Genomic DNA, 22,545 nt, shown 5'->3' with positions numbered 1-22,545 from the left:
GCAGGAATACCTTCTTCATCTCCTTTTGGAGCAACCTGTTCCAGCAGGTGGTAATAAGCTTTTGAGTCCTGTGAGAAATTACAATTTTAAATTACTTACTTTATACAATGACTTCCCAAAAGCAAATATTTTTCATTTCTTATTTAACTATCATTCAAGAATGCAACTTTATTAACAAAGCTGGAAACATTCACTAATTTGGATTTTCTATTTCTCTGTTTACATACTATATTTGCTTTTATTTTTACAATGAGTATAACATTAAAAACTATAGGACATACACAAAGGGAAACCCAAAGATGTAAATACTATTCCTTTGACCTTAAGGGAGAAAAATAATTTACGAACATGTATTAAATTATATACAGGAAAATATATATACCTTTATATTGCTGAAGTCAGTCAGCTAAAGTTTAATTTTTAAAAAGTGACAGGAAAAGGAAGCGGAAGTTTAAAAAAGAGTTTAAAAATACATTTAAATAGATAACAAGCAAAAGAAGAATATTTTAAACAAGCAGTTTTTATGTAAAAGAAGAGATATTGAGATGACAAGTTAATTTAATCTTTATCCAGAAGCTAGAAAAAGTGGTTAAGCTTAGTTATAGCAGATTGTATGTAGATAGTGAACTTTTATGTTTTCTTAGATTCTGGAAATATGCTTATTGAAAAATAGCATATTTCTCAGAATTGTAGTCTTAAAATTAGAGATGTACTAGAGGCCCGGTCCACGAAATCATGCACGGGAGGGGTGTCCCTTCAGCCCAGCCTGCACCCTTTCCAATCTGGGACCCCTTGGGGGATATCCAATTGCTGGTCATCCCAGGAATTGGACCTAAACTGGCAGTCAGACATCCCTCTCACAATCCTGGACTGCTGGCTCCTAATCGCTTACCTGCCTGCCTGCCTGGTCACCCTTAACTGGTCCCTCCCCCGCCGGCCTGATTGCCCCTAACTGTCCCGCTACTGGCCTGGTCACCCCTAACTGCACCCTCCCCGCCAGCCTGGTTGCCCCCAACTGCTCCCCCCTGCTGGCCTGGTCACCCCCAACTTCCCCCCACCACTGGCCTAGTCACCCCTCAGGCTCACCCCCGCCATCCTGGTCACCCCATGCAGCCTGCTGTTCAGTCATTTGGTCGTTCCTTACTAACCCCCCTGCCGGTGTGGTCATAGGCAGCCATCTTGTGAGGGTGTGAAGGTTAATTTGCATTTTACCTCTTTGTTATATAGGATTCTCATTTAATGAAAGCATGCAGATTTTTAGGTAATTTATTTAAGCCATTTAAAGAGATTTTCATTTCTCTTAAAGACTGAAAAAATAGCTGTTGTTATTTTTGTTGTTGTTTTGTTTTTGAAACTGGATAGGGCCTGGGGAGAGCAGGCGTATGTGTGCTCACCACCTGTGACATTAGAAAGATGAGAACAAGAGAATGCCAGCTATTGATGTTGCACCTGTGGAAACTGAATTTCATCTCTTTTCTTTCTGCCCTCCCCTCCTAATTTTCACTGCAGCTATTTTAAAGCCAGTGAAAGTTCCATGCAGGTGTTAGGCATGAATAAAATCTGCCTACCACATGTTCCATCTGTTTAGCTTTGCTAAGAATCAACTTATTTCATCTGATCCTAAGAAACCTATTTCATTCACTCTAGTGCAGGGGTAGGAAAACTTCTTTCTGCCAAGGGACATTTGAATATTTATAACATAATTCGCAGGCCAGACAAAATTATCAACTTAAAAATTAGCCTGTTTTATTTGGTCAAACATTTAATGAACTCACTCCTAATGCCTTGGCAGGGCCAGACCAAATGATTTTGTGGGCCTCAAGTTACCCTTCTCCTACCTTGATGTCCGTACTGAAGTTGCTGATTTTGTTGCAGCCTGAGTTTTCCAGGTGGTAATTAGCCCATCTCAGCAGGAGCTCCTCAGGGGAGAGTTTCATCAAATCCTCCAGACTCTCCCCTTCTCTCAGAAGAGCAATCAGAACTGAGGAAGCACAAAAGCAGAAGTAAAATGAATACAGGGATATTTGGGAGGATTAGTTATAACTTCCATTGTGCTCTGCTGGAAAGCCAAACATAGCAACTTTATCTCTCTAGGGAAAAGATACTCACAGCTTTCTCCATGGAGTAAATACTTTATTATTATTCCCTAGTAAAAGGTGTAGGATACTGTGAGTTAATTTATTATCTCTATTTTTCAGATGGGAAAGAAATGGCACCAATTAATCTCAATGCTATGCCTAAGAGTAATTTGGTAGAGCCAAGGAAATAAATAAGACTATTGGCTCAGAACACTCCACAGGGTCTGTCAGATCACATTTCATGAGATGACAACATTTTTGCTTTTAAGTAATCAATTTTGTAATAATGACTATGTTCTATAGATTGTGTTTAATATTTCAAATGCTTTCTTGAATAATTATAGCAGCTCAAAAAGTAGGATAAACTCTTTATTCTATATTTTCCAGATGAATACATATTTCTTGCTCAGTTAAAAAATTTAAATTTAACTGAGGTCATTATTTGCAAATTGATAGTCTTTCTCGTGGACTCTGAGTTCTCTATTTGTTTTTCCTTCTTCTTTATATTATGCTTAATATATTGGTTTTATATTACCCTAGGATTCTTCACAGGTTATTGTGATTTGAACTTTAAAAGTATATATACTTTATATATAAATTATAAAGATTAGAATTTGGCTACAGATTTTGTATTGGTAGGATCTGTACCTAAAAATCAAAAAGTAACACTATATTTTACATAGTACTTATCAAGATCTATTACTTCTGCCTAAAGGACAGGGCTGTAATTGTTTAAATGCAGATAGGATGCTCAGAGCAACTAGAAATAGATTCACAGCTGCATATTTAGCTGAGAACTTTGAAACACTAAATGTAATTTTCTATCATCTTGGTAAGAACTACACCAAGTTTCTCCTAATCTATTGTTATCACTGCAGTATATGAATGTGAATCGCTTCATAAAACACAAGTTAAAAGTAGACTTGTTACAAAGTGTCTAAAAGCAAAATTAACTCAGAAAAGCTCTTGAGGTTGGAGTCGCAGGCAGCTAGACTGAGTTATAGGTTCTAAAAATGCATTATTATTAGTTTGTAGTCTTAAATAGCTTTTGTTCCATCATTTAAAAAATCTAATCAGCATGGATAAAATCTATTACATTAATACAATGAATTCAATATAACCGTAGTTTTAAAAAAATTGAGGATTCTGAGCTTGACTATTCCTGACATCACCTCCTACAGCCCCCAACACATGCAGTAATAAAAAGCCATGTCACTAATAACATTTGAAGCTTTACTTGTACCTTCATTTCTGCTGAGTTCAATGTCGGCAAACAACCCAATCTTGATAACTTGCCACAAAAGTCCCAGGACCAGGTAAGGCTTCCCCTCCTTTAAGTCCTCAGCCCCAATGTTAACCACATGGCACCCGATGGCTGAGGCAGAGTTCAGAGCCAGATTCAAATTCTCCTGCGGAAGAAAAAGTATGAAAGTTTATAAAAAATCTTTATTGTTGAAACTATTACATATGTCCTCCTTTTCCTCCACCATTGACCTCTTCCAGCCCGCCCCCTCCACCCCAGGCCTTCACCACCCTATTTTCTGTATCCATGGGTTATGTATATATGTATACAAGTTCACTGGTTGATCTCTTCGCACCACCCACCCTCCCCTGCCTTTCATTTGAGGTTCGACAATCTGTTCGACGCTTCTATGTTTTAGATCTATTTTTGTTCATCAGTTTATATTGTTCATTAGATTTCACAAATGAGTGAGGTCATGCAAGTTTTGTTTTTGATTTTGCAAATACTAAATGATGATTCCTGATTGGCAGCAATAACAATATTTGTTTCTGGAAACTTCACAGGTGTAGAGGCACTAGATTTTGACATTGAGAAAAGCAGTGAGTAATAACTGGAAAAGGAAATCCAGTAACCCAGACACAGGACTTATGTAGTACCTAGTCAATCAAACCAGAACCCCGAGTTGAAGACCCATTCTGGTCAGGATGAAACAAATGAGTCATGTATTTTTCCATCTTGCTATGTGATGGTGCCTTCACACTCAATATCTCCATCAGCCAGAAAAAAAAGGGGGCACCTTTGAGGGAAGAACATACCCTCATTACCTTGTCACTGTCTATCATTAATAACACAATTGTTATCAAGGTCACGAAAGAGAGTAAGAAAATAGCTTTTTGACTTTCAGATTTTATATCAAAGGAATAAAAAATATACAAATCAAATTTGTAGAAAAGATAGAGTGGTTCTTACTAGGACAATTTGTTGAGTGTTGGTAATATCTAGGGACCTTGAGCACATACACATCTACACAAACACACACCCATGTGTTCACACACACACATGCACACATGTGTATACAGTATATGTTGTTATCACTAACAATAATGTAACTCACAGTTGGAATACTGTGAGTCAGTGAAATTTTCAGTCTAGAATCTATATACTATTCTTAGGTTCAACAAGGAGAATTAATCAGAGTCAGAGATGTATAGAAGTTGGTTTTATGATAAATTAACAAAACAAAATACTGGCTACTAGTCAAATTGGGAAAGTACCTATGAGAAGAAAAGTATTTTTTTATCCTAGTGTATAGTTCAAATGATGAGTGAAAAATACCAATTCTTCTGGCCAAGATTATGAGTAAATTTAACATTAAGTTCCTTCATATAGGTTTAACATCATTGTTCTTTTTGGTTAACAATTCCATTTTAAAAGTACACAGGGTTACCTGGCCAGCATGGCTCAGTGGTTGAGCATCGACCTATGAACCAGGAGATCACGGTTTGACTCCTAGTCAGGCCACATGCCCAGGTTGCGGGCTCTATCCCCAGTGTGGGGAGTGCAGGAGGCAGCTGATCAGAGATTCTCTCTCATCAGTGATGTTTCTGTCTCTCTCTCCCTCTCCCTTCCTTTCTGAAATCAATAAAAAAATGTAATTTTTAAAAGTCTTCAGGGTTGCTTAAATCCAAACAGGATGTAATATATTGTTCATGATTTAAGAAATGAGACATGGCTTCTGAGCAAGAGAATTACAATAATGTTAAATACTGGAACATAACATAGAAATACAGCTTACTTACTACCAGTTGGTTATTGTTCCAGTTAATCAACTCACTGAAGGTATACAAAAGGTTATATTTATCACTCTGGTGGCTGCAGCAAAGAGCACTGTGTAGGCTCTAAGAACACTTGCCGTTTTTCACACCCTCACTTTCAGGAAGTCTTACCTTTTCTGCTAAAATGCTATGTATCTGGCATCAGCTCAATGATAAATTGCTGGGGTAAGTTTAAGTTAAAACTTTACCAATGTGAATTTTATTCATAAGCGGCCAAAACAAAGAATTCCCAAACTATTCACACCAGGCTAACCTTCTCCCACTTCCAATACCCCATCTTCCACCCCGGTTGTTTTCATAAAAGAACAAACATAAATGTGTTCCTCTATCTGCACTAGTCATGACAATCACCAGCCCAAAGCCTGAGGTTTGGGTATAATGTCTGAGCCCTGAACAAGTGTGACTCAGCACTTCTGGTGAGCATTCACTCCAAGCACAATCCTCTTTGAAAGTAAGAGGGAAGACATACCTGAATAGTGAAAGGGGTGAGTTTCTTTTTGTTTATTGTTCTTTCATCAATTGTGTCAGGCACTGATAGGTTGATCATTTTACTGAAAGAGAAACAAGTTAAAGAAAATCAGGCTTCTAAATAACAGGGCCCAGTAAAACTGAATTTAAATTCTAGCAATATCATAAGATGGTAACATAATTGTTGCTATCCGGTGTTTAGATATAAAATCAGTTATGCAATTAAATTTTTTTCCTATGTTTTTATTGATTTCAGAGAGGGGAAGGGAAAGGGAGAGAGAAATAGAAACATCAATAATGCGAGAGGATCATTGATCAGCTAGCTCCTGCACACCCCACCCCTGGGGGTTGAGCCCGCAACCCAGGCATATGCCCTGACCAGGAATCAAACCATGACCTCCTGGTTCATGGGTCGATGCTCAACCACTGAGCCACACTGGCCAGGCAGTTATACAATTTTGGTGAGATTCAAACCATCTGTAGGAAAGGTTAATATTCCTAAACTCATACTAATATATTGAGCCAAAAAATAAGGACCCCACTTCAGTCACTTACCTTAAAAGCTACAAAATTTTCTTGGTTTCCTTAGCATATTATGAAATTCTGGGAGGAGAGCCAAAGCAAATCCTCCATGAGTACTTCACTTTCTCAGGCATAAAAATTGTTCCACTACATAAAGTATTATACACTTTTGAGCTTATATGATGTCTCAATTTCTATTTGACACCTGGTCAAACTCTATACCTTTAATTAGTCACCTGATAAAATGTTTTATATCTTCCTGTAGTCATTATTATATCAACACTTTAGAAATTTCACCCATACAAGTAGCTAATACATTGATTAGACAGTCAAAGCCAGCAGGTATTGATTATGAAAAACTGATTTTACCCAAGTCAGCATTGATTTAACCTTCAATGGGACATAAAAAATAAATTTCCTTAGTTCACCTCCATCTTATTTTTAAAAAGTGAATTAGAAAAAAAATACAAAGAATAATAAATTCAAAGAATATTAAATTTGACTATGACTATTTCTTTTTTTAATGAGATCAGAAATTACATTAACAATTTTTCCAACTACCTTTTTTTTTTGGTGGTGGTTGTTTAAAGATGTATTTCTATAACTTTTTCATGTATATATACACATATTTAACTAAAAGACGTTTTACTACAATATAGTCAAAACAAACTCCTAAATTGTAATTTGAAAAAATATGAAATTGGAGTGAACCAGAAGCTCTGGGAGATGGTGCTGCAGAGAGGTGACTTTAAAAAGTGGAAGATACCCATGCCATTGAAAAGTGTGTAGTCCAAATACAGAGACAAAATATCTGGATATAAAAAGATAGTAACAGTCCAAAGCAGGACATTATTATGGATTCCAAAGTATTACAAAGAACATTTGTTTTAAGAATTCAGTTAAGGCCCCAGCTGGTTTGGCTCAGTGGATAGATTGTTGGCTTGCGGACTGAAAGGTCCCAGGTTCAATTCTGGTCAAGGAAGGTACCTTGGTTGCGGGCAAATCCCCAGTGGGGAGTGTGCAGGAGGCAGCTGATCGATGTTTCTCTCTCATTGATGTTTCTAACTCTCTATCCCTCTCCCTTCCTCTCTGTAAAAAAGTCAATAAAATATATGTTTTTAAAAAAGAATTCAGTTAAGGAAGAAATCACTGGAGGTTGGAATAGACCAGAAACTTACACCATAATTGGATCTATATAGAAGGAAAGGATGGGGAGGGCATTCTTAAAAATAAAGAGCAAAGCCACAGTTTCACATTATAAGCAAGTTACTATATGCTTGCTGTCATTTATAAAGCCATGTATTCAGTACCCTGGACTGGGTTCCTGAGTCAGGGGGTATTGGAAAGTAAAACTAGAAGATTGTGGGGGAGGTTGGGTGCCAACCAAAGGAACCAGGACTTGATCCTATAGGCTAGGTTGTGTGTGTGAGTTTTTAGCAGTTGAATGTTTAAAAAACGAACTCTAATAAATAAAATATCAAAAGCAGAATTGCTCTGGTCAGAGCAGAGAAAAGGGACTTAAAGTCTTGCCTATCTATCCCTCATTTCAATGCATGGACTCACCTGAGATTGGGCATTTCAAGCCTCCTCACTAATACCATGTTTTATAATGACAGAGAAGCTGCTAAAGCAAGAGCTGTAGAGGCATTTTCAAAGACACCATCGTGAATTGACCAGCTGTGTTCTGAGACCTCCCATAGAAGAATACATTCCTCCTTTTCAGGTGCTCTCAGTTGTGTATTTGTGTGCACCACTTCCAACTCCCTTAGCATAGGACTTCCATGGCATTAGTCTGTTATCATGCTGCTATTATTAACTCTATCTACTCTCACGTAAGCCATGCTCCAATGAAGCAAAGTGGCATATATCCCCCAAATAATTGCCTGGGCCTTGTATCACTGTATCTCTATGTTTATGTTTGTCTCTATACTGTGCATCCTTCTTCTGCACTTAAAAAATAGTAGTTTCACATTTCTTGTTATAATTTGCTCTTGACAATAGGTTTCTCTCCTGGACCTGCCAAGTAAAAGTCCAGAAAAGCATTTCAAGTCCAGCTGACACCAATAGAATTTGGTTTAGGATAAACACAATTAATTGTTGGTATTCCAGAAAATTCTAGCGAAACCTTCGGAAACCAAGAAGGAAGTGTTACTTACCAAAGGACAATGCCGTCCCCAACAGCATTGAAGAGATCATTCGTGTTTGGATTCATTGGGATGACATGCCGACAGTCAGGGTCATTTTCCAGGGCTTTGTTTATCCAATTAACAAAGGCATACTTCTCTTCCTCTGCAAGTAAATGATTAAAATGGATTATTTGCAAAGTAAAAATATAATATAAAAATTATACCTGTGGATCTTAGATTCTCATGCTCAGGAGAGACATTGCAAGGTCATCTCACCCATTATCTGATCTTCTCATATTTATTGACATTTAAAAAATCTTTGATGACTTGGGATATGGCATAGACTATCTGCTCACTCCAAGTCAGAAAACATACAGCAAGCAGATTTAGAAGCTATATACATGTATACATATGCAATTATTTTATACTTAAAAGCAAGTATATAGCTATATTTTATATATGTAACTATATATAAATTATAAAGTATATTTTCTTTATATTTATATATAATTTAAATATAAATGTGATCTAATTCTTACAGAATAAAACTGGGAGCTCTGCCTTTATCCATGCTGATTTAAATGTGGGATGATCACAGGCAATCTTTGCAATTATCTCTAAATTTTTTTATAATGAAATTACTATGAAATAAAATAATTTGTGATATAATCTTTCTTTCCTACCAGTAAAGCTGCCAAAGGTCAATTTTAAAAATTTTAATAAAACTTCAAGTTATGCCCAGCACTATGATTGTCAATTTGTGTGTCATTAAAAGCAACAGTATCCCTCAGAAGAATCCTAAGTCACAAAAGTTTGAGAAACACTGTATAGCATATCACTGTCTTGAAGTTTCATAATGTACATTTATATAGCAAAAGGCTATGAAAATGTCTGTATTTCAAAATAAATGGCTAAACTTTGTCTTAGGAATTGCAGATGCTACTTAACCATGAACTTACCTTTAAGAACAACTAATGCTTTAAAGAACTCAGTTTGGGGATTGTTGGATTATTATACTGTTTGAGCTATTATAAGTTTCCATCAAGGTTGTTGGATGACAGCTTTCAGAACCTTCAGAATAAATATGCAACTTTCTTCCAAATCAATGAAAATATAATTTTTTGGACTATTCAGTTGGCATTAATAATAAACATGGCCCTAAGCAGTTTGGCTCAGTGGATAGAGCATCGGCCTGTGGACTGAAAGGTCCCAGGTTCGATTCCGGTCAAGGGCATGTACCTTGGTTGTGGGTGCATCCCCAGTAGGGGGTGTGCAGGAGGCAGCTGATCGATACTTCTCTCTCATCGATGTTTCCAACTCTCTATCCCTCTCCCTTCCTCTCTGTAAAAAGTCAACAAAATATATTTTTTAAAAAAGAATAAACATGAAATTTAAATGTAGAAGCCTGAGTAGCTCATTTTGTCCAAAAGATTTACAAAGCAATTTTGGCAGCCTTTAATGTATTTTTTTAAATGCTGATAAGATTATTTGGGGGAAAGAACCAAGAAGGCAGCATAGGTAAACACCTGTACTTGCTGCCTCTCACAACCACATCAAAATTACAACTAAAAGACAGAACAACCATCATCCAGAACCACGGGAAAGCTGGTTAAGTGGAAGTACTACAACTAGAGAGGTAAAGAAGAAAGCACACTGAGACTGGTAGGAGGTGTGGAGGCACGGAATGGGCTGGCACCCAGGTGTGTTGTTTTTTCAATCGAGAGGGAGATACAAGCTCCTGCTTGCTCTGAACTCCAGTTCCGGGAAAGACTATGGGGGACCCAGACACATATAAGGAGAAACTGGACTGTCTGGCATCAGGGCAGCAATGCTAGGGCGGCTTTCTTTCAGATGGAGGTGTTTGCAGTGGTCATTGTTCCTGCGCTGGGAACTCTCTGGTACAGTGTTGACTGGCAGCCATTGCTGTTTGCTCCTCCCTGGTAATTCCCTGAGACCCCACCCCACCCAATTGGCAACCCCACTTAAGCTGTGCACAGTGACTTTTGCATATGAATGGCCTGTCCTTTCTCAGCTAAAACCTGTCAAACAGGCAGCAGCTGGGTCAGGGAGCCCCAAAGCTATCTAAACAAGGTCCAAGGCTGGCAGCAGCAGCCTGTCTTGCTTCACAGCTGGGCCTCGTCTGGGCACTTCTAAACCCTTTACAAAGAGGAAGAATCTAAAAATCTCTCTGTAGCTACTGCTGAGTGGCCCCAGGAAGTGGCTGACTTTGCACCTCCTTGGAGATCCAAGAGACAGTGTACCCAGTGGTCAGTGTGAGACCATATCAGGTTACAACTCTTCACATTCATAAGTGACACACTCAGGGGGCAGACTCAGTGAGCACCAAAGCCCCACTGAAACAAATCTTGCCCCATAAGGGTGTCTCCTGCACAGCAGCTCTCCCACCGTAGACACAGCTGGTCCTCATAAACAATTGGCCTGGAGGTCAATTCCTCCAGGGATACCAACAGCAATCAAGGCTTAACTACAACAGGACTGTGCACACAGCTCACAAAAGGGTGCACCAAGAATGTCCACCTCAGGAGATTGAGGAGGCTGAGCCTTCATAAATGAAAGAAATGGAAGGAAGCAAAATACTGGATACAGGCAGTCCTCGGGTTATGTCGGACTCGATATACATTATTTTGTGGTTACATCGCCATCTCCCATTTACAGTATTTATATGAAAAAAAGTTCCATCATTTTGACGTATGTACATATGTGCTTTATGTTTTTTATTATTTATTTACCACAAGTAAAAGTCAGGAATTGTTCTTTCTTTTAAATTTTTTTTTTTACTGTTTCACTTCATTACTGCTGTATGTGTTCCATGTGAGTGACATAGGTACTCATGTAAGTGGGTTCCGGCTTATGGCGAAAATCGCATTACGTCACACCATAGGAATGGATCTTCGATGTAACCCAAAAACCTACTGTATAGAGTTCAAAACCACAGTTATAAGGTTACTCAAGAATCTTTTAGAAACCTCTGAGAAACTTAGTAAGACCTTCAAGGATCTTAGTCAGAATGCCAAAAAAAAAGAAAAAAAAAAGAAAAAGGACCAGTCAGAAATTAAGTATACACTGATTGAAATAAAGAATAATATACCGAGATTCAACAGTAGACTAGACGATCCCAATAATCAAGTCAAAGATTTGAAATATGAGGAAGCAAAAAACACTCGACCAGAAGAGCAAAAAGAAAAAAGAATACAAAAATATGAAGATAGTGTAAGGAGCCTCTGGGACAACTTCAAGTGTACCAACATCCGAATTATGGGGTGCCATAAGGAGAAAGAGAGCAAGATGTTGAAAACCTATTTGAAGAAATAATGACAGAAAACTTCCCCTACCTGGTGAAAGAAATAGATTTACAAGTCCAGGAAGTGCAGAGAACCCCAAACAAGAGGAATCCAATGAGGACCACACCAAGACACATAATAATTAAAATGCCAAGGGCAAAAAACAAAGAGAGAATCTTAAAAAGCAGCAAGAGAAAAACAGTTACTTACCTACAAGGGAGCACCCATACATCTGTCAGCCAAGGTAAAGATAAAAATTATGAACAACATAGTGACAACAAATACATATTTAGCAACAAGTGAATCTAAAAATCAAGTGAATAAAAAATCTGATGAACAGAATAAACTGGTGAATATAATAGAATCAGGGGCATGGAAAAGGAGCAGACTGACAATTCTCGGGGGAAGGAGGTGTGGGGGGTGCAGGAAGAGATTGTACAAAGATCTTACACCTAATGACAAGGACAATGGGGGGAGGGTTGAGGGCCTGGGGTGGGGTGGGAACCAGGTGGAGGGGAGCTATGGGAGGAAAAAGAGGAACATCTGTAATAATCTGAACAATAAAGATTTAAAAAAAGATTATTTGGTATTGAGCCCTACCTAGAGCTGGAACTACTGGCCCACTTATGCAATGAAAAATAGGCAATAGTCAATAAATTAATCTTAACTTCTATCTTTCTTTGTATCCCTTAAGTCTGAATACTAAGTTTAGAATATGTAATCCCAGAAGACACCCTTTCTACATGGTTCCCTCTCCCTCTCCCCTCAGTTCTTGCCTCATCCCAATACCCTCTCTACCTTCATCCCACAACCATTAGTACAACTTACCTGAATAGGAGTGTTGGGTGTCAACACTAGACTGCTCTGAAGTACCACCAATTGCACAAATCCCTTCCTTCTTATTGATTGCTTTTCTAAAGGTCTTGGCAACGTCGGTGCTTTTTAGGCCATGAAAAACCTGCAAAAATATAATCCTATATAATAAAAGGCTAACATGCAAATAGACTGAATGACGGAACAACCGGAACAACCGAACAACTGGTTGCTATGATGTGCGCTGACCACCAGGGGGCATGTGTGGAACATGGCGGGAGTTGGCCATGGCAGGATGGTGGAGCAGGTGAGCAGGGGTGCCAGACCAAGGCAGGGCACTGGTTGCTGTCATTGAGAAGCGCCTCTGGTGGTTACTGAAAATTCTTTGCTCCTGTGCACAGTGGTGCGCCACAGTCTTACCCGGCACTCACACCTGGACTGGCTCCGCTCACACCTGATGCTGGCACTGGAGCCATCATTCACACTCACTGCCAGTGCCTAGCACTGGTCCCAATAGCTTGGCGCCATCAACAGGTGCAAGCGGTGGCTGCCGGCCATGATCGCCCCTGAGGACTTCTCCACCACCCCATGCTACTGAGGGGCGATTGGGGCAGCAGCTGCTGCTCGCACCCACTGACCGTGCTGGCCCCACTTGTACCCCTCCTGGAGCCGGCCTCAATCGCTCTGCACTGTCAGCGGGTGTGAGTGGAGCTGGTGGTGTCAGTGCATGGGAATGGCGGTGGAGGGAGTGGGGCTGTCAGCAGACAGGGGATGGGGGGAGGGGCTGGGCGGGGGCGTGGAGGATGGGCCAAGACCTGCCCCTGTGCCTACCACAGCCTCGTGGCCCACAGTTCCTTTCAAGGTGCAGGAATTTGTGCACTGGGCCCCTAGTGTATCTATAGAAACCCAATATGTGGTCAAGAAAACTACAAAGAATACGTAATGTTGAAGCAAGGAGAGTGGAAATACATTTCTGTATATTTTTTTGAATTAAAGTTCCAAGTTTCAAATGCATCTCCTTGTATTATGCATCATACCTTCATAAACTCATCAAAACTGATCCTCCCATCCTGGTCCAGATCACCTGTAGCCATCAAGTTTTCTGTAATTTCTCTCACTCTGTATCCAGGCAGAGGCAAGCAAGCAGCCTTGAACAGGTCATTCAACTCATTGCAGCTGATGTACCCATTCCCATCAGTATCTGTAAGGCAAATGACAAAGTGTAGTTTCGGAGGAATTCAACTAAGAGCATGAAGAAAAGTGAGTGAGGGCTAGGTTAGAAGTGAACAGCAGCAGAGCAATCATTCAGGAGTGATGACCTGATCCTGTGCAAGAGTTGGACTCTCACAAGAGGCCTATTGCTATTGGGTATGTTCCTTAACATCACTTTCAACATTCAGGAGTCACAATTTCAAAATAGAGGTCTGGCAACAGAATCTAAAGGGTCTCTAATAAAATCAGATGAGAAAATAATAATAAATCATAGGCTTAGAGATAAGGAGTAAGAAAAAGTATGAGAATTCAGAGACTAAACACTACTGAACTCAGGAGAAATGATACAAAGATACAATTGACCCTGCAGCACTTCTGTCTTTCAGCTGACTCTCCTCTGAGTGTAAATCAGAAGTAGAAACATAACAAAGGATACCTTCCTTGCCATTAGGGCATCAGGTGCCTGGCAACCTACCATGTCTGATAGCTAACGTTTCAAAATATGCATCGTATGTAGTGCTGTCCCACCTTATGGAAGCAATTTGACTTGAAAATGCAATGACAGAGAACCATATTGGTCAACAGAAATTTTTTACATAATTGCTTGGTCTGCTGGTGAATCCAGGCCTTTATTTAGAAGTCATTATTTTATAAACTGTACAAAGGGATTTCAAAATTGTCAAGCTTGGTTTGTAAAAAAATAAATAAAGATGATATGATAAAAAAAGTATTATGAAATAAATAAATTATACAAAAAACCACATAGAAAACAGTAACAACAAAGAAAGTAGATGCAATAAAAAGATGAGACTTAAGAGCCATTTCCAGGAAAAGCTACAGGTAAGAAAGGGCCCATAGCCCTAACCGGTTTGGCTGAATGGATAGAGTGTCGGCCTGCAGACTCAAGGGTCCCAGGTTCGATTCTGTTCAAGGGCATGTACCTTGGTTGTGGGCACATCCCCAGTAGGGGGTGTGCAGGAGGCAGCTGATTGATGTTTGCAGCTCTCTATCCCTCTCCCTTCCTCTCTGTGAAAAATCAATAAAATATATTTTTTTTAAAAAGAAAGGGCCCATATTTCATGTTTTGATAGAGAAAGAAGCATTTTCTTGAAAGATATCTTTCAGAATTAAATTCCCTAACTCCTTTAACCAATACCATTGTATTCGTGCTACTTCTGCTATTTTTTTTTTTTTTCATTTTACCATTTCAATGAATCTGTCCTGAAGTCAATAAAGAAGAGAATTGTGCCACTTCAGGTACCAGATCTACTCACCAACTTTGGCAAAAGCTTCTCTGAGCTCCATCATTTCTTCATCAGACACTGATCCTCTGGCCATTTTTTATTGCTTTAGGCAACAGATCTGCAGAGGGGAAGAACATAAGGAATGACGGTTGTGCATGTTAATTCTTAGTGTGCCAATTTCTTTAAAAAGCAATTTCCATTTATTAAGTGAAGAACTATTTCTCTGCATCCCTCATGATTTATAACTATCTTTCAAAACTGTAAGAAATAGTTTTTTTTTTTGTTGTTGTTGTTTTTTAACCTTCCATATGGTGGTGTCTGAAGATGGCTCTCACCAGTCTCTCCTCTCCCTATTATGTACTGCTGCTTACATTAGGAGCAGAGCTGATTTCCCTCCCCTGGAACCTGGCCTGATCCTGTGACTGCTTTGACCATTTTCTAAGGCTAGAAAATCTATGTCTCAATTAGAAACTTCTGCTTTCTTCCTTTTGGAATTCTCATTCTTGGGATATTCCCTCGCACTGCCATGCAGTGAGATGTCAAAGTCACATGAAGAAGCCAATGAAGGGGAACTGTGCTCTGGTTAGCAGTTCCTGCTGTGCCTCCAGCTGACAGGCAGTTTCAACTGCCAGCCACCTGACTAGGCCATTCTGGATGTTTCAGCCCATTTGAGCCCCCAGGTGTCCATAATCTAGTTAACATCACATGGAGCTGAAGAATCACCCAGCTGTGCCCATTAAACCAACAGAGTCAAAAGAGATGATAACATGATTGTTTTAAATCACTAAACTTTGGAGTAGTTTGCCGCACAGCAATATACAAGTAAAAAACAACCCCACTTAACTTTTATCTAGATGTCTTTTAGACACATTGTCATGCTCATATTTAAAATTAATATATTTGACCAGCACAACAGATACATTTTATAACTTACAAGGGTGTTATCAAAGTTCTATAAACATTTAGAGAAAAAGGAAGAAAATTTGACTAATAATCAATATATGGGAATCTGAGGGGCTTTTAGGTGTTCTCTTCTCAGAAAGGCTAGTTTTGCTGAGAAATGTAATGCCAGTGCTAGAGTTACTTCTCTTTTCCTGTGCACTATTGCTGCTTTGGGTGGGTAGAAAGAGAATGAAACATAAAATGGATTATACTGGAGAATATAATGCCCCTAGCTAATCCACACCAGTATGTTTCAAATAAGACTTTCACTAAATCTTACTGGATTTCCTGGTGGGGTGGGTGGGAGTGTGGAGGATGGGGTATTTCTATAATTATATTTTGGACATGTTAGTGAAACTACTGATTTTTAAAAATATTTTAAATTTGTGACAGGATGCTTTAAATTGATGTCCTTTTCTACATTTTTACATTATTCTATAATGCTGTACTTGTACCTAGTGGTAACCAAAAAGCACACAAAAATGGAGACAATTTCAACACTTAAATCTGCATGCCAAAAATGCATTATGCTTAATTTTGTAAATCCACATCCATAATTCACCAACTTACTATCCTGTCATGTACATATATCAGTGCTTTCAAATGTTTGTTTCCCCATGTGATCCTTTGTTAACAGAAACTTTACATGTAAATAAAAATGAACAAATGAAAACAAAACCATGAGATCAATTCTAGGAGCCTTTGGTTGAAAAAAACCCAAATGTTCTCCTGCCTTCACTATCCCACCTCCTTGTCACCTTATGTACCAGTGGAAACTCCAGGGAGAATCATTTAAAAATTGTGGAATTAAATACACACACACACACACACACACACACACACACACACACTCTAGAGGCCTGGTGCATGAAATTTGTGCACTGGGGGAGGCCCTCCCCTGCAGGCCTGGTCACCCCAACTGCCCCCCGCCCCCGCAGGCCTGGTCACCCCCAACTGCTCTCCCCTGCTGACCTGATCGCCCACAACTGCCCTTCTCTTGTGCGAGGGTGTGACAGTCCATTTGCATATTACCTCTTTATTATATAGGATACTAGAGGCCAGATGCATGAAATTCGTGCAAGAGTAGGCCTTCCTTCCCCTGCTGCCAGCACTGGCTTCCCTCTCGCTGCCGACAGGCACCCAGGACCTGGGCTTCCCTTGCAAACCTGGCTTCATCCAGAAGGTCATTTGGAAAGATGTCTGGTCTAATTAGCATATTATGCTTTTATTATTATAGATATATAGATAGTTATTTTTAAAATTCCTTGAACATATATTTTACTATCAATAAAAATTAATTTTATTATAATTTACCTTATCTATTTAAAAAGGCCTTGGTCCGTTGGGTTCTCAGAAGGATAATAGAAAATGTTGAGGCCTTAACTGTATAAGCAAACACAATCTCATTTATACATCATGATAACCCTCAGAGGTAGGGCCTGGCTATCTGACTGCCTTATGTTCTCTTCAATTCTCTTCCTTCCTTTTTGTCTGCCTGTCTCTCTATCTACCTCCCTCCTGTATTTTTTTTCTTTCTTCCTTCTTTTTCACCGTCTTGTTTCAAAAAAAAATTTGAGACAGGTTACAAGGATATATCCAAATTTGAGAACTAAGCCAATAAGATTATGTAATCTGTGAGGAGAAATAAGAAGTTGGCAGGGAAGAGTGTTAATACTTCAAATACATGGTTAGAACTACATATTTTTCCAGAAGTGGGCTGAAAATCTAGTTCCATGTTCTTCAGAAATTAATGCAAAAAAGAAAAGATCATCAATTACATAATTTACTCTATTTATACGAGACCAACCAATTTTCTTAGGGCTGCAGAAGTAAGGTTGATAGTAATACCATTACCCAGGTCTCAAAATGAAGACACTTGGGGGATGTAGTAAACACAGTTTTGTTTTTTGTTTTTGTTTTTTATAACTTCCATCAATGAAGGCTAGTGGCATAAGTATATCTATTCTCATTTTTTAGGGCAGGAAGCAGAAGCTCAGAGAAATTAAGGTACATTAACCCAGATTACACAGGTAGGTAGAAGAGCAGCCAGGATTCTAACTCTCAATTTTTTCTCCTCTCCCATGATGTCTATTCAGGTTCAATGCCTTCACATTTCTGTTAGACACTCATTTCATCCATCCATTCATTCACTCTGAATTTTTCATTAAGTACCTTTAATAGGTATAACCCATGGAAGATTAAAAATAACTGTAATACAGAAAACCTATCTAAGTATTTTAACTTGGGAAGCTTTTGCTTTCATGTATTAAAACAGAAATCAAGGCTTCTGTTTTAAGAAATTAGTATATAACTTTATTCACTTTACTAAATTCTAGTGACTAATTTGGCTTGATTCTCTTTTATACTCTCTACCAAAACTCTATGTATGTATTAAGAGAAGGCTCTCCCCCATCATATTTTTAATAAGGTTTTTGGTAAAATCTGGCCTAAAGTCCTAGAGCTGGCCAGCCCTAATTTCTAGGCTTTAGGTGTCTTAACATCTCTTGGTTCATGAATGTTCATAAGATTATGAAATAAATTCATCCACTTAACAAATATTTAATGAATGCCTACTATAAGCAAGTCACTGTTCTTCATTTCAGGTGAGGCATGTCTACAATGACCTAATTACCTGGAAAGCATGAAACAATGTGAAAAGTAAAGAAAATGAAGGGGATCTCTAAATTGAAACTTGGCCCTATCCTTTGACATAAGAGTTGTAGATTTTAGACCACTGTAAGAGACTGGGGAGAAACACAAGAAAAGGCAGAAGTACAAGAAATGAGAATACATTTAAGGGCCAAGAGCAGGGCCAAGGAAGAAAAGACTTACATTTTGAGGTGGAAAAAAAATTAAGATCATGCTATTGTGAAAAAGTAGAAAACCATTTTAGCTTAAAAATTTCATCACCCAATTCAAATAAAAGACCTAGAAAGAGAAAAAAAGCATTATTTTAAATCCATGTAAAATAATGCTTTTAAGCCATGCCAGGTAGGTAAAGATGAAAAATCTAAGCATCTGAATAATCACATTTTACAAATAGATTTATAAATAGGTTCTGGTCAGAGAAGCCATACAGTGAGACAGCCTGCAAATTTTAAAAATCTAAAACACATCAGTGATTAAATAACTAAAGGAAAAGAAAGCAGATTGAAATAGCTTAAAAGGTGAATTGGAGAATGAATAATCAACAGCTTAAGTTACTATGATACTGTTTGTTGTTTATTGGGCTCAAACACAAATAGAGAAGTTGCCTTTACATCAGAATGAGCAGAAAGTCTTGGAAACACAACCCAACTTTTAGAGACAGAAGGAGTCTAAGAAGTAATCTATACTAATAAAAGGGTAATATGCAAATTGGTCACGACACCCTCACAGTCATGACTGGATATGCTAATTAGTCATGACCAGTATGCAAATTGACCATCACTCCAACACACAAGATAGCTGTCCCCATATGGTCAAAGATGGCCACCACAAGATGGCCTGCAGGGGAGGGAAGTTGTGGGCAAATAGGCCAGCAGCGGAGGGCAGTTGGGAGTGATCAGGCCAGCAGGAAAGGGCAGTGGGGACAAGCAGGCCTGCAGGGAAAGCAGTTGGGGGTGATCTGGCCGGCAGGGGAACAGTTAAACGTCAGTCAGGCTGGCAGGGGAGTGGTTAGGGGATGATCAGACTGGCAGGCAGAAGCAGTTAGGAGCAAGCAGGCAGGCAGGCAGGTGAGTGTTTGGGAGCCAGCAGTCCTGGATTGTGAGAGGGATGTCCGACTCCCACAGGGATCGGGCCTAAACGGGCAGTTGGACATCCCTCAAGGGGTCCCAGATTGGAGAGGGTGCAGGCTGGGCTGAGGGACCCCTCTCCCCAGTGCACAAATTTTGTGCACCGGGCCTCTAGTTTTATAGATAAGGAGCCTGAAAGTCCAAATGAGATAAAATGCTTTGTCTATGTACAAGTTCTTAAAGCAATGCCAGGTCACTGCAGTTGCTGGTGTAAAGAGCAGCAAAAGGATGGAGGGACCATTACTAGTAAAAGGGTCATTACAGACATAACTGAGAAATGATTGAACTGGGTGTGCAAATAGCAGCATTTTCACAAAGTAGAGAAACAGGAGGACAACGTCTTTAACATGCAGACCAGACCATTTCTAAGAAGGACATTACTGGGGTTAGAATCAAAGATTAGGTACTTTACATAGTCTATTAATGTGTTAGCCTGGAAAAAATACACCCATTCTAATGCATACATATTTGAAGGTATGAGTTATAAATAATGTTTGTAAAATTCATAGACAATTGGTGAGTATTTCAGTTTGCAAATTATGGCCACCATATTGGCAGCAGACTCTAGCGAGGTCATTATAGTAATGGGACTTGCTGAAGCATTTGGAGCCTGAAAAAAGTGAAAGGCATGTGCCTTCCAAGAGCCGTTTCTTCAGCACTGCTCTACTGTTCCTGCAGGAAGTGTAACCTTTTTTAATGACTGCATCATCTGACTATGCCTGGCCTGGAACCATTTTAAGATCTCTTTTAAATCAGTGGTGAATGTTGGAAATGAATTTTTTAATCACTGCCCAAAACTAATGAAGTGAAACATACAATAGGATCTTCAACACAAAATCTAAGAAGAAAAATCATAACCCACTCTCTAACTCACATCTGGCTGCTAGTTTTTCTGTGAGCAATTAAATGTATTAAGTCAATAGTTATAGAAATCCATGACATTTGGCCAAATAAAGCACTGGTTGTTCATTGTTATAAGATTATTTGATGTCATAAGAACATCAAATAACCCCTCAAATGGCAAAAGTGACAAAACCTATTCATTTCTTTAAGTTGCTGAGTTTTGAGTCCCTACTTAAAGGAGGCTGGTATTTTCCAATTGGTAATGAAAGCAAATTTCTGAGAATGATAAAAGCAACTGACTCAAATTCCTGAAGTCTGAATATAGAAACTATTTGCAGGTTCTTACTATATAGAATGCAGTGCTATAGAATTTACAAGAGGAAATATGTTCTGTAAAATAAATGTAAAACTGTAAGCTGAATTATCTCTGAGAAGAGAAAACAAATAATGAAAAGAAGCAGAAAGAATTATAGAAGGTGACCTATCCAGAGAGAAATGCTCATGTGATGGAATTGTTTCTGAAAGGTGATAGTGCTATGCTGGTCAGTTCTTTGATTCAATATATTGATGCCCAATTATATAACTGCCAAGACCAGGGATGCACTTGTAACCTGGCATCACATTGCCAAGGGACTCTTTTGAATGTGCCCTACTTTTCCTGCAACTTGACACAGTGAGTAAAGTAAAACTGGAAACTCAGGACCTAAATTCCTACCTTTATCTCAATAATATCAATGTGTATCCAGGGGGAAATTGTATCACTTCTGAACACCTCAATGAACAGTGAGTAAACCAGACAACAAGCAATCTAGAACATGATCAATACTGCAATCTCTAGAGTTAGACTATGATGACTAAAGAAGTAAAACATAAAGTACATAGGACTTCAACACAAAATAAAAGAACTGTAAGTTTTTTAGAAACTTAGATAACAAAGGAGCTTTACTTCCACCTATTCCTGTTCCCTTAATTTCACAACATAGACCATTTTAGGGGGGTTTAACTATGAGTAATTTACCATATGTTCTTGCCACTTGCCTATAGGTAACAGATATACCAAAACTTTGCATAAAAGATGATTCTGAAATGTATTTTTAAAATGACTTTTTAAAAGAAACCAAATAATTATAAATGGTTTCAAATACAAATAACCACTTAAAGGGCTCTTATGAATTATTTTGTCAAGTCAAAATTTCCTTCATATTATCTTTTTATCCCTGCATATTCACTGATTCTTCCAGGGGCTGCTTCAGAGTACAGAATTCTTGTCTCTTCAGTCTCAAAGGGAGAGGAGCAAGGCCAAGGAAGGCTGTTCACAGCACAGACTCAGTGGCCCTTTTCTCTCATTATCTTGGGCCGTATAAACAGTCATGGGAAGCCAACAATCCAGATTACTCTAAACCTGATGTGCCTAATTTTACTCTGGGAGCCACTGTGGCTTGATCACTGCATTGAGGGACTTCTGAAGCTGTATATAGCAGAGCACACAGAGCCCAGCTCTGTCACCAGCTAAGGAGTGCCACAGCCTCTCTCCTCTCACCCAACATACCTCCAACACCTCTGTTTTCTATGAAGAATGTGATACAAAGCAAACCTTTTGCAAGCAAAAAGAATACTCCAGGCTGCAGGTTGGGGAGGCCCTCATTGCCTTGGTATCTCTCTGTCCCTTCGCTGTAAATGATAATACTCCTATTGTTAATGTCTTGAAACTCCACAGCTAACCTTCATTTCACCAGGACTTTGAGATCCAGACTTTCTTCTATTGAAAGATCAGAGTATCCCTGGATCTTTTAAAAAAGCTGACTTTGAATATGGACTAGTTGATTATCCACTATTACACAATTACTTCAATACCAGATGTCACTCATTTGTTCATTAATTCATTCTTTCAGTCCACCCATGAGCACTGCTCTGGTTACTGGGCTACATGCATAAGAGTTATAAAGGCTGGAACTTCATGAGCCCACAGTTACAGGTCAAGTTTCAAATGGGACACAGAGATTACAGTTCACTTATTGAAAAAAGTTATGAAGATAAAAAGAATAAATAAAAATGATAAACACAAGGTTAAAGGGAAAAATATTAGATAAGAGTAAGACATTAGCACAAAAGCTTATCAAAAAATTAAAGTATCAAACAAA

The 22,545-nt window shown here is 38.8% G+C and overlaps 1 protein-coding gene across 1 annotated transcript in view; it reads right to left on the bottom strand.

Annotated features, from left to right (window-relative positions):
* Window positions 1-22,545, bottom strand: part of LCP1 (lymphocyte cytosolic protein 1 (L-plastin)) — a 59,113-nt gene that overhangs the window by 22,425 nt on the left and 14,143 nt on the right. The window contains exons 2-9 of the mRNA XM_006773663.2: window positions 14,874-14,961; window positions 13,425-13,588; window positions 12,403-12,532; window positions 8,303-8,435; window positions 5,626-5,707; window positions 3,322-3,487; window positions 1,839-1,981; window positions 1-68 (exon numbers count right to left, since the gene is read on the bottom strand). The exon at window positions 1-68 is cut by the window's left edge and continues 34 nt beyond it. Coding sequence (XP_006773726.1) covers window positions 1-68; window positions 1,839-1,981; window positions 3,322-3,487; window positions 5,626-5,707; window positions 8,303-8,435; window positions 12,403-12,532; window positions 13,425-13,588; window positions 14,874-14,937 — 950 coding nt within the window. The 5' untranslated portion in view covers window positions 14,938-14,961. The remainder of the gene's footprint in view (window positions 69-1,838; window positions 1,982-3,321; window positions 3,488-5,625; window positions 5,708-8,302; window positions 8,436-12,402; window positions 12,533-13,424; window positions 13,589-14,873; window positions 14,962-22,545) is intronic.

Source organism: Myotis davidii, unplaced genomic scaffold, assembly GCF_000327345.1.
Source record: "Myotis davidii unplaced genomic scaffold, ASM32734v1 scaffold1947, whole genome shotgun sequence".
Classification (NCBI taxonomy): Eukaryota; Metazoa; Chordata; class Mammalia; order Chiroptera; family Vespertilionidae; genus Myotis; species Myotis davidii.
The sequence above is the reverse complement of the archived record's forward strand: the minus strand, read 5'-3'. Positions and strand labels throughout refer to the sequence as shown.